The sequence below is a fragment of the Diadema antillarum genome, unplaced genomic scaffold, assembly GCF_040938485.1.
Source record: "Diadema antillarum isolate AM-2024a unplaced genomic scaffold, OU_Dant_1.0 seq00001612_RagTag, whole genome shotgun sequence".
NCBI lineage: Eukaryota > Metazoa > Echinodermata > Echinoidea > Diadematoida > Diadematidae > Diadema > Diadema antillarum.
This window is the reverse complement of record NW_027272325.1, coordinates 702814-719883: the sequence shown is the minus strand read 5'-3', so window position 1 is coordinate 719883 and position 17070 is coordinate 702814. Positions and strand designations below refer to the sequence as shown.

General features: G+C 36.2%; 1 protein-coding gene across 1 annotated transcript in view; it reads left to right on the top strand.

Annotated features, from left to right (window-relative positions):
* The first annotated feature begins 5814 nt into the window (after positions 1-5814).
* Positions 5815-17070, top strand: part of LOC139711121 (muscle-specific protein 300 kDa-like) — a 311965-nt gene continuing 300709 nt past the window's right edge. Inside the window, exon 1 of the mRNA XM_071623037.1 lies at positions 5815-5936. Coding sequence (XP_071479138.1) covers positions 5840-5936 — 97 coding nt within the window. The 5' untranslated portion in view covers positions 5815-5839. The remainder of the gene's footprint in view (positions 5937-17070) is intronic.

Below are 17070 nucleotides of genomic sequence, written 5' to 3'. Positions count from 1 at the left end.
AAGTGAAAAAAAAAGAAAACATATTTAGAATTATGATGCATTAGAATCTTGTTGAAGTGGACTCCTTGAGCTCTGTCTGCAGAGTGCTGGAATAAAAAAATAATAATCGAGACAATAATGCCAGAGATTGACGAGAAGAAAAAAGGCAGAACTAGTTCCATTGCAGAGAAGTAAAAATTCATATAAAATTTCGGTTAAGACGTCGTGTTTACCAGGATCATCAATTTCCATAGATTTTTATGCAGCCTGTCCTTATTACGTTGAGGATATGGAGTAGCTTACCCCTCTTTCTTGATAGGCTATAACAAAAGCATAAGTTCACCTTTGATATTCATTGCCGGTGTTTTTAAACGATTTTACACCGAATCGTTTGTAACGGGTTTGTAGATATGTAAATGTCAAACTTATCAATTCACTCACTACATGAATACCTACGTACATTGTGATAAAATATGCAATTACTCTGTATCAAGCGTACATTAGGTGCGATAAAAGTCAATAAACAAATTACCACGTACATAACGAACACAGCAGGGAGGTGTTAGAAACACAGTAAAATCAGGGAGGTGCAGTCCTCCCTGGTATGACCGGTGGCCTTAGAACTGCTGACCGACAATAAAGTTACACTCTTCGATAGATGGCGCTGTTTCAATAAGCACCCTGGCGCGCTGGATGGCATCGACCGAGGTATTCCAATAGGTCTGTCAAACCAGGGAGGTGAGACCAGGGAGGTGAGATGAAAACCAAGTGAAGGCATATTGTGCCGTTGGTATTCTACTATCATTTTCTGCCAATTTATACTTCTGATATCATCATTGAAGAATAACTTATTTGACTTTCACATACCAGTGAAGAAAAGACGAAGCTAATTATTACATTATTTTTCCCATTCAGGTCAGCAAGAAGATGGAATAAAAGAGAAGAAAAGGAAAATACTCGGACCTTAAAGGGACTGTACAGTAGTGTTTACTGGTTGAGGTGGGGATTCAGGTTTATAACATTCCTAAGTGAGATAATGAGAAATCTCTTATGAAATATGAAAGAGCAGGTAATTCTAAGAAGGATTCAAAGTTTATTTGATGTAATATGTTTTCAAATGACTGATATATCCAAAACAGTGACAATAGTAAAAGGCGACAGGCCATTCCTTTTTTTTAGGATCTCGTTATTTCAGTTTGTGTTTGGATATCTCAGCCATTTCAAAACCGATTTTCACCAAATAAACTTTTGTACCCCTTAGATTGCATGCTCTTTGACATCTCATAGAGTGGTTTCTGGATATCTCGCAAAACGTTAAAAGCTAAATCCTCACCTCGACCAGAACTGTACAGTTCCTATTAATAAACATCAGCCTCAGGGTTCTCCGTGATGAGTAGACACTCAGCTATACTTGGCGCAAATTTCACCTGACATTACTGTAAGTCACCAATTTCTTACACAATATGAGAGCTTACTGACTGGTACAGTACATTGACAGGACCCCCACTCCAGCTCATGATTAAATTCCATGCGCACCGAGTCCAGGGTTTAAAATTGAATATACAGCTTATTATTCCCAAGGTTCGTTATTCCGAAGGTGCTTTAGTCCGAAGGTTCGTTATTCTGAAGGTTCGTTATTCCGAAGATTCGTTATTCCGAAAATAATCCGAAAATGTGATGAGGTTTGCTATTCCGAAGGTTTATTAATCCGAAAATGACATAAGATTCGTTATTCCGAAGGTTCATTAATATGAACATGAAATAAAGCTATTTATTCCAAAGGTTCGTTACCGACCCTACATCATTTCGGATAAACGAGCCTTCGGAATAGCAAAACCTATTTCATTTTCGGATTAAGAACCTTCGGAATAACGAACCTTCGGAATAAAGCCACAAATGTTCGGATAAACGAACCCTCAAAGTTTTTCATTTTCGAATTAACAAACCTCTAGGTATAGGGTATTTGTGTGTTTCGGATTAACGAATAGCACCCTTAAAATCACTGCTAACTGCATGGGGGTGGGGGCTTTGGGATAATTATCAGTCTCGAAAAATTAATTTTGAAATTCACAGATGATATGATACTCTTGTTTAATGTTTTATTTATTCATTGTTCATGAAATAGGTCCTATGACAGCTTGACTCCTGACTAAATTCATTATTTTCTTATCAAGATGAGTTTTCAGGAATCCACAAGTCTACATGAGTTACAGTAAGCAGAAATTGAATAGCATCCGCATTTGCACAAAATTCATATTATTTGAGACTCGATCGCTTCAAGCAATGATGACCTAATGATAACGATGAACATAGGGTACCTAATGATGATAATTATGACATTCAATGAGAATAATATCATAATGATGATAACAGTAATACATACGTAATAGGCCTAATCAAAAATGATAATGATGATGATGATTGAATTGATGAGGATGATGATGATGATAACAATAATAATAATAGCAATAATAGTAATAATAATGAAAATATTAAGTTCATGTATACTAGCAATAAGGGCTACCGTTTTTGTTTTGTTTTGTTTCTTTGTTGTCTTTTTTTTTGGTGGCGCACATGGCTGTATGCATGCAGGTAACGGTATACAATTGAATGTTTATGAGTGCAATGGACAGAATATTTCATGAGGTGAATGGATCAACCAGTTCATTTTTCACCGAATGAAATATTCTGTCCATTGCACGAATGAAAAACATTTATTATTTGTTTTATATAACGCCTGAAAGAGATCTTTGTTCTTTCATGTTTTACTTTTAGAAACAATATAGTGAATCTGAGATCGCGGGAGTGCTCATTTAGCGCCTTTGATACGCTAGGTAGCGCGCTGTCGCATAATAAATGAGTTACATAAATAAGTTACTCACGAGTAATAGTAATGATCTACTAGGATCATTGTTATGGATTCAGATGTAATATCTCTTTTTCATTCATTTTGAAGCTGGAAATAGTCTTATCCCTGCATATCAATAAAGTATGTCATTCTACATTTCAGACCCCGAAACAGCAAGAGTCATACCAGTAATCATTTGAGTAGTCCGAGATTTACACCATGTACTAGTATTTTTATGTCTATAAAAACAACGAAAATGTCAACAATGTTTGCAACGCCTTTGTAAAGGGCGCTACCTTCCGACTAAAAATCGACATGAAGCGCGAATTTGTAAACAAGGCTTGTCGTATGTATGCGATGCGCGATGTAGCATGCTTCCGCTGTGTGTGATAATGTGTGGGGTGTGTACTATGTGAGAGTGTGTGTATGTGACTGTCGAGTACGATCTCCGTCGCACGCGCGGTTTATTTTCTACAGGCAGTTGTTTTCACAGCGAGCGCTTCTGTCGCAGCGTCGCTGATCGCCTATTGTGCCGGTGAAGATGCGGTGAGGATGATCCATAAAAACTCGCTAGCCGCATTATCCATCAGTACATCTCAGGCTCGTCATCAGCGTGGAGTGTTTTGCATTTCATCGTGATGATTTGAGATGATGTTATAGCCATAAATGATTTATTGTATTTATTCAGTTGCAAGAGGACTATCATTTTTCCTTTCATATTCATTTTTAGGATCATACCGTTTTGACTCATCATTCTGTACACGCAAGGAAGCTATTTCCGAGAAAACCGGTGAGTTCAATTTCTTATAGAATTTGTACAAGGTCGTATGATACGATATGCTCTTGTTGTCTTCCGAATGTTATTGCCCTGTCCTAAAATTGTGATCTTGCAATCGTTACACGTTTTCCGTTCGATTTCTCTTTAATTTTTCCATACTGTAAAAGTATTATCTATATATTTGTGTAGTATTTTCCTGTCACCCAGTTATTTTTAGGCCTATATAAGAGGCAGTTATCAGGACAAATGAAATATTTGGAAGAGAACAAATTTGCTCACACACTTTACAATTACAGTTCAAATCAGCAGCAAACTAGCAACATTCTAAATTCATTAAGGGGGTCTAATTTTGAAGTGTTTTTTCTGTATCTGTGTTTTGTTTCATCTGTAGGTCCCATGTGAATATTTACAGTGATATAACAATTAAGATTTAATTTGAATGGGCTAAAACTCCCAACAGTTTGAGATTACTGCATAGTGCATTTGTTTTGTGTACCCAGGGAGGAAACCTCCCCCCTTTATCATTTTACTATGTGTGCACTATCATCTCTCTAGCCTGTTAGACATATATTTCTACCTGTCTCTTTCTGTTTACCTATATATATATATATATATATATATATATATATATATATATCTTTATACACATATTATGGTAAGTTAATCTATGCACTTTGTAGCTGGACATTATGACATAACCATGATGACTACATTTTATACGCCCTTTTAGTTTTTCATCTGGTTGCACCAGATCAGTTTCTAGAACACAGAGAATTTGGTTTCACAAAACCTATTGGTCACACAACAGACCCTAGACCTCATTCTTTTATTGATTTCTTGGAACAAAGACTGATCTGAAGTCATACAGGTGTCACTGTACTCACAGAGTACCCCAGACTAGGTCCTAACAATAGTGGGACCCTGAGAGATAAATACCTGAGATAGAGAGAAATATAATAGCTGGCCATAATTATTTTCAGCTTGCTGGCTTCTTAGTTTTAGTATGTTGTATTATTAAATGCGGATTAGTTTTTAAGCTGTCTGAGAGAATCTGGCTGTGGGGAACAGTTCTGATGTACAGCCCTGTAAACTGGAGTTAACAACTCTGACACTTGTAGAGTGTACATTTTGTGTCCTGTGCTTGCACAGAGTGTTGTGTAATCAAACCATTAGAATGCGAATGAAGCATTTTGGTTTCCTTAAAGACTTAGACTGTGACGATCATGTCATTAGCTAAGATTGTTAACGTAACTGGAATTTTTGTATTTCAAAGATAGACAAAAAGTGTAAATTACATTTGATGAAATCCAGATAATCAAAAAAAGAGGTACCTGATATACGGTACATCATGGGTATTATATTCTATGTGTACGGTACATGACAAGTCAGCTTTATTGGGGTTTTACACAGATAACCTCCTAATAACTTAAGTCAGTGTTCAAGTGAAGTTAAGCTGGACAAAAGCCCCAGAGAGAAAGAGTGCCCTGCCCCCCCCCCCCTTTGTTTGTGCAAGAAATGGCACATGTTTCATTGATTTTAGCCCATTTGAGCGATTTTCTCTCTCCCATTGTCCAGGGTGAGTTAATGCCTGTGTACTGAATGCACGAGAGAGCTGTATAGGTAGTTGTGTCTTTGTATTCATAAGGTCGAGTTTTGAGTTAAATACTTGTTTGCTCGAACTACAGTATACCTGTTTTCTCATCTGTGGAGGTTACAGGGAGGGGAAAATTTTTATTATTCTGTCACCTAAATCCCTGTTGTACCCATATCATAAGCCAGATGTCATTAGTGTTATTACACCCTCTGAATTAAATATGCATCAGGAAATTCTTTCTTGTCCTTTGGATGAAGATTAAGAAAAATATTCTAAAATGAAGGGGAATTACTGACCAAAGAAGAATGTTCCATGTTGAGTGTTATTTAAAAAAAAGATGTACACAACTTTTGATGTACCGGTATTTTTCTTATGGAGCTTGTTCTTAACCCTCAATGTTTTTTGCTTTCTTCCCTGTCACTGATGTGATAAAGTTGTGATCATTCCAACATCATGAGGAACATAGTGGGAAAAATATGTGATCCTTTGATGTCAAGAAGTGTGACTCGGCACGCGGCGATCGCAAACTACGACTCTGTTTCAGACTCTATTCATTGACCCTTTGGAATATATCCCCCCTCTGTGGGACAGGATAGCCACTACACTTGTTGGAGTTATAAAGTGATGAGGATTATGTAACATGGCTTCTCGGAAACTGAACCGCGGATTTGGGAGTCCACAAGGCTTTACAGGACTGCGAAATGCTGAGATAGCCAGCACGATCAGAAAACTTGCAGGTGAGTGGTGATAATTATATTATTCACTTCATTATGTTATTGCTAACATGGCAGGAGGTGTTATGTTAGACAGTGGCACCCGATGACGGACACCAGTAGTTTGAAAAGAGATCCAAGCGTGACTTGATATGATAGTGTTTCTGTGACCAGACCAATTGTTTTATGAAACATTTTTTTTTTTGGTTGTCTATTTTCTGCCATATATGCCAAGGTGTGTATTTTATGGTCCCAATGTTTAATTTCTTATATTGTACAATGTGTTCATATATATTATGTTGGTAAGGTGCAGATTTTACCACTTGGTTTCATACTTAAATGTATGAATGAGAGTAATTGATGTGTACATGATGTGTACACCCTCGTATGCCTTGCATTTTAGTCTTATGTTACAGAGAGTGTAAATCATGTAGGCTAATGATTCAAATTGCAGTTACAGAACATGAGTTTTTGATCAGTGTAGTTACTACATTATTGTTTGTGCTGTTTTTAAATCTGCCATCATATAACTGACAACATAATAACCTCCATTTTTTCTTGGGGGGGTTGTCAGGCTAATATATTTGCTATTACAAAACTAGGACTGTGAATTTGAATGTAGTCATGGATTTTGAGTTTGTTACATGATTCTTAAAAATTGGAACCTATTGTTGAGGTTTTGGTTCAAGGGTAAGCAGTACTTTCTGAGACAATGTATGTAATATATGTCTGATTGTGTGAATGTGTGTTACAGTTGATTGGTTCTCTAAAAGAACAAGGAACTTTGATAGCAAGTTCTTCACTTGTTATTATCAGGTTTACAACTGAAGTTCTTACCATTAATGCATAAACAGAATTTAGAATTATATTTTCATATGTAGCATTGGCTGATTGCTTGCCAATAAATTGCTACATTGAAAGATGTGATCATGGTAGGATTTTGGTTTTACATCAAGGATATATAAAGCAGAAGTCCAATATCATATATTATACTTGTTCCATATCAGGGAAGTTACAGTAGCTCATGTTTCAAACACTTAGATTTGAAGCTAGTATTTTTTGTTTTCATTCACTCGAATTTCAAACAGTGAGTTTGAGTTTACTGCTGCAAAAAATGTTGGTTTAAAGGGACTATACAGTACTGGTTGAGGTAGGGATTCATGTTCTGAACATTCCTAAGTGAGATAATGAAAAGCCTCTTATGAAATATGAAAGAGCATGTAATTTTAAGAAGAATTCAACATTTATTTGATGAAAATTAGTTTTCAAATGGCTGAGATATCCAAAAAAGTGCTAATAATAAAAGGCGACATGCCCCAACTTTATTAGTATCTCTTTGTTTCACTTTGTTTTTGGATATCTCAGCCATTTCAAAACCGATTTTCATCGAATAAACTTTTGATACCCCTTAGAACTGCATGCTCTTTGACATCTCATAGAGTGGTTTCTGAATATCTCACAAAACGTTAAAAGCTAAATCTTCACCTCGACCAGAACTGTACACACCCTTTAATTTCATTATTTATATTGAAAGATATATTTTCCTGTTAAGAATAATTGAATTATTTTGTGCGTAGTTACTATCAGTTCTATTATACATAAAGTTCCCCAACTTTGGTTGCAAATACTATCTTTGTAGAGGAAGGGGAAAAAAAAGAGAAGCCACACTTTTGAGGACCAGAACAGGAACAACTACAATGTATAACATACCTAACTGGTGTCATGAACCATGATCAGCAAAAACTAAGCACAAACCACACACACAATGTGCCTTGCAGTAGGTGTAACACTTATCTTGAGTGACAAGAAAAACAAACACTAAAGCTATACCACATAAATCCTGCGCTATAAACTGCATTTTTTTTTTCTTGTCCTGTTTTCACCTTGCTTGTGTGAAATGTGGACACCCAAATGAGTTCTCACAGTAGTAATCGCTTTATGAGTTCTTGATCGCAGACACGATCTTGCCAATTTGAATGGAGAAGCAGACGGGGGATATTTGTTTCTCACTGATGCATTACGTCTATTGTGATGTACGTCGGTATTGATCCAGACAGCCTTTTTAAGGATCGTACACCTATTTCTAATTTGGTTGTGGATCTGTTCAACTGTGAACCTGTGTGTAAGCCTGCAACTTCACATCCTTGTGGGACTGGCCTGCCTCATCATCTGTGTAGGCCTACTACTTTTGCACTGCATGTGGCTCTAGACTTGGCCATTTTTTTTTTTTTTTTTTTTTTTTTTGCCAACAGCAACCCTATGACTTAGTACATATTCCACTTTGTGGAACATCTGCAGGATGAACTTGGACAGACAAGAACAGAATAACAGTTTCAAGTTCAAGGTCAAGGGTAACAGGATAACAGTATTTGAATTGCAACAGTATATGAAAGAAAGTACCACAAAGCACAATTGTAGGTATGTCTGTGACTAATGTGCACTTTGTGTAGTTATCTAAAACTCAATACAAGGTGATCATAAAGATAATTTCCAAATACGTTGTGTTAGTAAGGACAGTTCAAAGAACAGTTCATGTGAATTTTTATGGGATTTACCTTTGTAGGCCGAGAATTTATGGTACAACAATATTCCAATTTCCATCAGTTATATTACAATAACATTCTGTATCATAGTATAAGTGAAAGAGTTAATGACTGAACTTTGTTTCAGCTTGTTTTACCCCCTTCCATTGCAGTGCAAATAAAAAAAAGGGGGGGGGGGGAGGGAGGAGGAAGAATACTAAGATGACTTTAATCACTATTTACTTTAAAATGTTACTACTACTTAGAGCCATTTGCCATTCCCTTGGTAACCTAGCAACTTGTTACTTGTGATAATCTCTAACTTCAGCTCCTCTGAAGCTCTGCAAGGAAGAGTCAACTTATTGGGTCCAAATAAGGGTGTATCATTCCTTTGCTGTCATTAATGGAAGAGATACATGGGGGGAGAGAGAGAGAGAGAGAGAAAGGTCAATGAAGTAGTAAATCACTGTGTGAGGGAGGTCGTGTAAGGTCACAAGCAATCACTGCCCCTACAGCAAAGAATGCAAGAATACCAGCTGGACCCTGCAGGTTTTGGCCTTCACTTGTCTTGTATAATAGCCTGGTCTACATCAGATCCATAGACAACTTACTGCTCTGTCAAGATCAACAATTTTGTTTTGCCAGGTCTATTTTATTTGATTTTACTGTAGCAAGCTGCACTGAAAAAAAGAAAAGAAAAAGAAAAAAAGTTTGTAAAGTTCTTGTGTGATATTGCCTTTGACTTGTTTGACATACCATGGCATTACCACTGGGACAGTGATAGGTTTTTGTATCAAGAAAGTATGTCAGTGTGTGGTCATCGATAGCTGTGGATCTAATGTGGAGGCTGTACAATGTGAAATGCATGGTTTGAATCAATGGTAATTTTTTTTTTCACTCAGAAATTTGAGGTGTATTATTGGTTAGATACTGCATGATCTATCATAGATGCTGGATGGAAGAAATATAACTGATATTACACAGGTTTTGACAGAAAGTAGTGATGAAATATGTAGACACTGGTTCATTTCAGGAATGACATCACAATGTACTGATATGTGGAATGTTTTGAGACATGTGTTCTTTGTTTGTTTGCTTTTTTTTTTGTCCGACATTTGCTAAGTCAACTTATTGTAAAAAGAAATAATGTTGTCCTTGATACAAATGCACTGTAGACATATAGTACCCAGGTTGGGAAATCCCTTATCTTTTCTATACAGAAAAGGGATAATTCTTTGATACATTTCACTCTGTAACCATGATTCTCAGTAGCAGAATTTCCATTAACAAGTAAAGAAATTGTCTTATAAAGTTCCAATTTAGGTAATACTATACTCATGGAATAAATGATGCATTTAGTACTTAAGTTGTGTTTTTGTGGACCCAAACAATAAAAAAAAAAATAGATAAAAAATGACAGTGCATTTGTACTCAAGAATGCAAATTTCTAAATTTAATTGCTTCAGTTTGCTATGTCCTCATACTTTTGTAGTAAAATGATCAACATTATCTGATCTCTCGCAGTATATGCAATATGCCATATTATAAGAATGTTTAATGTCAGGGCAATAAATGATATGGAGTTGGCATTCCAAAAAGCAATATGAATTCTGATGGAAGGTACCTCCTGGAATCTGACAATTGACTTTTCAGCAAGTCAAAATTGATTTTCAGCTCAAATTTCACCTCCCCTTCCTCCTTCCTGTACTGTCAATAGATGAAACCCACAGGCTGTGGAATCACTCAGTGTTGCGATGAAATTATGTACAAGTCCCTGTGGGAATAGGACCCTGTTCATAACATAAAGATTAGAGTCCTCTTTCTAAAGTCATAGCCCATGCACTCTTCCCACTCTGTAGAAGCCAAGTGTTTACTGGTGGATGCCATGGCCACATGAGATGACCTCCAGATTTAAAGAACAGATGTTAACTGGACCATGCCTCCATGTGATGCGCTGTGTATTAAGTCATCAGGATCATTATTAGACTACTGATGGCAGACATCCAAGCAGTGATAAAAATATGATTGAGAGCTTCAGGAGTATATGACTTGGCACATTATTATCTTTTTTAGTCTTGTCACAGTTCTCATTACTGATCCTGCAGTAATACCACTCCTAATTTCTAATCATGAATGGGGTCTCCAACCCACCTTCCTCCCACCCTCTGCCTTGAATCTGGAAACCTCATCTTAAAGGACAAGTTCACCTTCATAAACATAAGGATTGAGAGAATGTAGCAATATTAGTAGAACACATTATTGAAAGTTTGAGGTAAATCAGACAATTCGTTCAAAAGTTATGAATTTTTGAAGTTTTTGTGCAGTACCCGCTGGATGAGAAGACTACTGCAGTGTATGAATAACTTAGATGTCACATGCGTACAACAATATAAGGAAAATATAAAGAGAATTTCACAAAATTCCATCTTTTGAAAAAAGTACACATTCCCCTGACTCGTTACCGACAAATGTTATGGGTAATATCATTCCCCCTGCCTTTAGAAAGAGGCAAGTCAAGTGCTCTTTTATTATGCGAAAAAAGTGAAAATATGTTGAATTTTCTTTTACATTTTCTTTATACTGTTGTACGCATATGACTCACGAGCTGTAGTAGTCTCCTCATCCAGCGGTTCCAACACAAAAATTTAAAAAAATCCATAACTTTTGCATCGATTGTCCAATTTTCCTCAAACTTTCACTGATGTGTTCTACTAATATTGTTGCATTTTCTCAATCCTTATGTTTATGAAGGTGAACTTGTCCTTTAATGCTGAGGTATCACTATCATCCAATAGACATTGTTGATCCCCCGCACCTTTGTGGTATCCAGAATTAGGGAGGAAGAGACAACCTGCTACATACCTTGACTGAATTTGACCTTGTGAGGTCAGCTTTGTATCCCTGCCATGGTTCCCTCTCTTCCATGTATCATTTCTTTGGTTTGATGATGTTTTTGTTTGTTTCTGAGATGGAGGAGGGTTTGATTTATTTATTTGGTATGTCATCTTCTCTGCCTCATTTCTATCAGTATCAAAATGTGTTTTTGCATAATGTACAAATCTTACTTGCCTTTTAAAAAAAAGTAATATTATTCCATACTGTAAAACTAGAACCATTCTCAGCATGAAACTTTCATGAATTGCAGCCGATGGCCTTTTCTGTGGCATGTAATTTTGCAAATTGCCACTGACATTTAATGCATTGTGTAGACCAAAGCAAAAAAACTTTGCATGCATTTTACTTTTGCCATATCTTGGCTCCCTGCGATATTTGTGAAAGTTTCATGCATATGAAAATTTTTGGTTTTAAATTACTTTGAATTTACTGATACATTATTGATATATTCATCACTTTGCGGAAACTGACTGTTTGCAGAGTGATCTGAATCTATAGTAAGTGCCTGAAGATGTTTCAATTCATATAGATCGAGATGATAGTGGGAGAATATTTCCTTCCTACTTTGATATCTGTGATGCTATATTCCGTGATGAGGTTGCCATCACTATTCATGTATTCATAATATAATTTAATCATTGCTGATGCAGTAAGTATTAGGCACTATGTCACTTTGTATGACATTATGTAATAAAGGGAGAGAGAAAGAGAGAGAGTGTGTGTTGTGTGTAATGAGAAAAAGAGAGAAATAAGAGAGAAATAATGGATCATATTCATTAGCGATCTTGTATTTCTCCCAAGATAGGGGGTTACATCACAATGGCTTCAGTGGTGTGGACACACATCAAGCCTCGAGTGCTTTGCAAACTGGTAATTGGTTCTCTAAATTTGAAATGTGGAACCGCTTCCACGGGCAATCACCAAAATCAATATCGCTCGCCACGCTCCCGACGTTTGTCGTTTACAAACGAGAGGTTTTCCATTGGCTCCATCATCTTTGCCTGCGTCTTTGGTCACAATGTACCTCAGCTGCATGCCAATATGTGTGTATATGCTATTGATATCGTGGTCATAAAGGAAATTTAGAGTCCATACAATTTTATTGTGTTATGAACAAAATTCCATAATGATCATCAAATTGATTTGTTCAAATTCTCTTTGAATAATAAATCTTTATTCAAACAAATTTCAGTGTATCATTAGAGAAGATTGAATTAAATCGTCAGTTTTGATATTAGTTGATGAAATATGGACAGCTGCATGAAATACTGTATACCTGTACGCCAAATATTTCATGGTGTGTGTTTAAGTTTGTGGACATTGCAGGTCATCCAATATTTGCGATATTGACCACTTATAAAAATATTGCCTCCTGTAACACAAATGTACATGTATTACATCATCTCCAAGATGGGAAATAATATTTTTTTCTATCAAAAAGCTATACCGGTACATTACTTCTTTTGTCATTCCATCAATGTGGTTCTGGATCAGAATTCAACCACTCGTGAAAGTGTCCTACAAGTCCCAATTTACAAAATACTATACTTAATATATGGCTAGTGTACAGGAGCATGAAGATGAACACAAACCAGGGTCAAGAGTGAATGCCACATGTTTTGATACAGAGATGATAATTTATTTAGTATGACAAACTACAGAGTGCATATGACATACAATGAAAACTCTACAATCTGTGACATACGATCAAAATAGAATGATGAGCTTTCAAAGTTTTGGCAGTGTCATGTAAAATGAAATGATATGATGGACTCTGATCAAACAATGGGCTCTCATGCCTTAAAAGAAATGCTCAGATTCATTCAATAAAATGTAAAATATTGTTTTATTCTGTCTCTTATTTGTCCATTTATGGGATAGATAGTAAGCTAAAGTCTGTTGAGTTCTCACAATGTTTTTAGGTCTGTCTGTATTCATAGAATCTTCAACTCTACAAGAGAATAATTTGTCACATTTTCAAAGAATATTTCATTCCATCCATCTCCTTTAATCTGTCAAGCCCCGTCTATACAGAATTCAAAGGTAATTTAATAATCTCCTCCTCCCAGTGGTATCATTATAAACTCTCAGCTCTCTTGTGGTAAATTTAGGGCACAGGTTCAGTCAGTCCACCCAGCACACACTAGACTCTGTTCACACACAATAGTTATCAGTTTTTAGATTGCAATGCTCAAATCATCAGACCCTGTTCACACACAATAGTAATCAGCTTTTGGATTACAATGTATGGCAACCCCCTCCCCCCCCCCCCCCAACCTAGTTCAGTTGCAAGTGAAACAATTCATAACTTAACATAATTCGTACTTTCATAATTTTGTTACTGTAAGTTCCTAAAGAGCTCAACAGAACATGACCCTGGGCACTTCACTTTGTAGGCCTACCTACAGTAGTGTGGCAAGTTTCATCACATGATTTGATTTAAAAAGAAAAAATGTTCCCATATTATATCCCATTTACACACACTGTGCAAGGAAAATTATATCAAGGATTCTTTTTTCTATCAAAGTGGTCTGATTAGGATTCTGAGGCAGATCACAATGTTTAATTTTTTATTGTGTGCACACTTTAAGAATTTTTTGTGTATCATGTTGATGAGGTTAATTTTGAGTTAAATGTGAAAGGACCAGGTGATAGAGAGACAGAGCAGTACGCAAGCTGCTTTGAAAATATTTGTAGAGGATTGACCAAACCCAAGCCCTACTATATTTGTACCATCATTAATCATGTTCCTCCCATTTAGGACTTATAAATCTTTCATATGTGGCAACATTGATATGAGGAAGCATTAATTTGCAATTGCTGTATAAGGGTGTATGAAAACAGAATAGAATTCCTCTGCACTTGAGTAAATATATGCTGCTCCCTGCTACATAGCAATAAATATCATGTACAGGTAGGACCCTATGTATTATTGAATGATTATAAACTTCCCACGCTTAGCTTCAATAAATCAATCATGGTATGACTGTCTACAGCTTTGTTATATTCTGGCAGATACTTGTGGTAGCTGCGAGAGGCCTAAATGTTTTATATTGTTTAAAATAGTGAGCGTTCAGACAGGAACAACTGTTCATGTGAGAATGCGTCATGCAAACGTGTCACAAAGCGGATCTGAGTTCACCCTACCAATGAATAGACAGCTAAACCAGTATGCCTCCAGCTAGCGACTTCTTAAAGGGACTGTACAGTACTGGTTGAGGTAGGGATTCATGTTTTGAGCATTCCTAAGTGAGATAATGAAAAGTCTCTTATGAAATATGAAAGAGCATGTAATTTTAAGAAGGATTCAACGTTTATTTGATGAAAATTGGTTTTCAAATGGCTGAGATATCCCAAAAAGTGCTAATAATAAAAGGCGACATGCCCCAACTTTATTAGTATCTCTTTGTTTCACCTTGTTTTTGGATATCTCAGCCATTTCAAAACCGATTTTCATCGAATAAACTTTTGATACCCCTTAGAACTGCATGCCCTTTGACATCTCATATAGAGTGGTTTCTGAATATCTCACAAAATGTTAAAAGCTAAATCTTCACCTCGACCAGAACTGTACACACCCTTTAAAGGCCTAGATCTACCTACTCTGTCTGAAGTTGCATGCACACTTTTTTTTAATGAAAGTTTCATGGGTGTTTATAATTCATCTGTATTCAAGTCACAGCTATAAGTTGTGTACCACTACAGTCCAATGTCACCTTGAGTGTACTCTTTGAGAACTGAAATATTTGTTGTCAAATTTAACAAATTGCATTCATAATAAATCATCCATATCAAGTCCATTGTTGTTTCGCTTTAGGCTTGTCTTTGATGGGAGGTCTTCCATAGGAAAACTTCATAATACCAACAATTTCTGATGTGTACAACCTCTATATTACTTGCAAAATATAAAAACTTCATTTAAAGCATGTTTTACAGTTTTCTTCTGTGCAGTTATTGAAGTAATATCCTCAAAATTGATTAAACAATTCAACTGGCTCTCCATGAGAATGAAGGTCTGTAATTCAATTATGTGCAAATAAAAAGTCTTGATAATGAATTATTGTGTGGGCTGGTCTAGATATGTTGACTCTGTCAATTTAATATCAGTCAAACTATCTCTACCTTCAAGGTACAAGAATGTACACAAATGGTGTGCAAATTTCAAGGTCTCACGACTCTGCCTCCCGTCAAGGCTCTTGTCAAATATTTGCTCAAACACATTAAGCAGCTACAGTACCTGAAAAAAAAAAAGATCAATACTTCATCCACAGGTGTAAATAGAGTGGGTATCTATACACATAATACAGTAGCACTTTTTCACAGATACATTGTGCTGTATGAGAACAAGTGTTGATGGCTGTGTTGAAGTATCAGGCATAAAGCTAAATAAGAGCATGGTGCTGTATCACTTCTGTGACAAATATACTGAAAAAAAAAAGTCACTTGTTCAAAAGAATCTGCTACCAATATTTAATTTGAAAGGATGATAAGTGTACAGTGCGTGTTTGGCATATCATGCACAATGTCTTTCTGTACATGAGTGATGATTTACTGTAAAAATGAAATGGTAAATCAACATTCTAAATATTGTCACTCCTCCAACATTTTGTGAAATGATGAATCTAACACTCTAAAATGATGAACTACCATTTCAGAAATAGTAAACCCAACATTATGAGTGTTAAATTCAATGTTTACAAAAAGTTTGGAGGAGTGACAACATCTAAAATGTTGATTTACCATATAATTTTTGAGAGTGTTTGATAAATAGGAATCACAGGTATTATTGTCTTTATCTATCCTGAACTTTTCATGTCACATAGACCTATAAATACCATTAGTGTAATGGATCATATTCATATATGTTACACCAAGCAGACTACAGGAAACGTTTAAATATAAACATTCAGACTATTCCGACTGTGTGTGTTGTGTTGTTTTCAAAGGAGATCACAGCCCTGATACTGATATACCTCCTGCTTTGTATATCATTGTAATCCAGACAGTAATGACTTGTGGAAGGAATGGACGCTTGGTGGTGATGTATGTTTCTATTGGTGTCGACACGTTCAGCAGCCGTGCACGATGTACACAAAAGAAGCACACAGCGAGGGCATGGGCTGGGAGAAGACATTTATGAATGCATTGTGTGAGCACCTTTTGTTTGGCAGCAAATAATCCATACTCCAGATACATGATTAAGCCTCCTGTAGGACCCCCCCCCCCCTCTATTGATATACCCTGATATGCTAAACACTGATATGCTATACAGTTTCATTGCCTGTGGTTATTACAGGGTTCAACCTAGGAGTAAGGAGGTACTACCTCCTTGGTTCAACCACCAATAGGTTCAGTGTAATCAGATATCTAACCCTGATGGTGAAAAGCTAGAAATTCCTACATTTTCAGTGTTATTTTGACTCTGGACATTGATTCAACCCAAGAATAGAACTGTTTTAGACTGTTCATGAACGGTGGATTCTTAATACAAGTAGGACATGATATATAAACCTACTCCACTATAGTGATATGTTTGTTTGCGTGCTTTGGTCCAATTAAGGATTGCACATCTGTCCTTTTTTGGAGTCATCTTATCATAATTTATATTCTCTCACATATTCAAGGGAAAGTTGTAGGCAAAAGGAGGCGAGGGAGACCAATAACAACTATAAACTGAAAGCATTAAGAAATAAACAGGACTTTGTTGCCTGCATGGCTGCATCCTATTGGGCAACAAAATA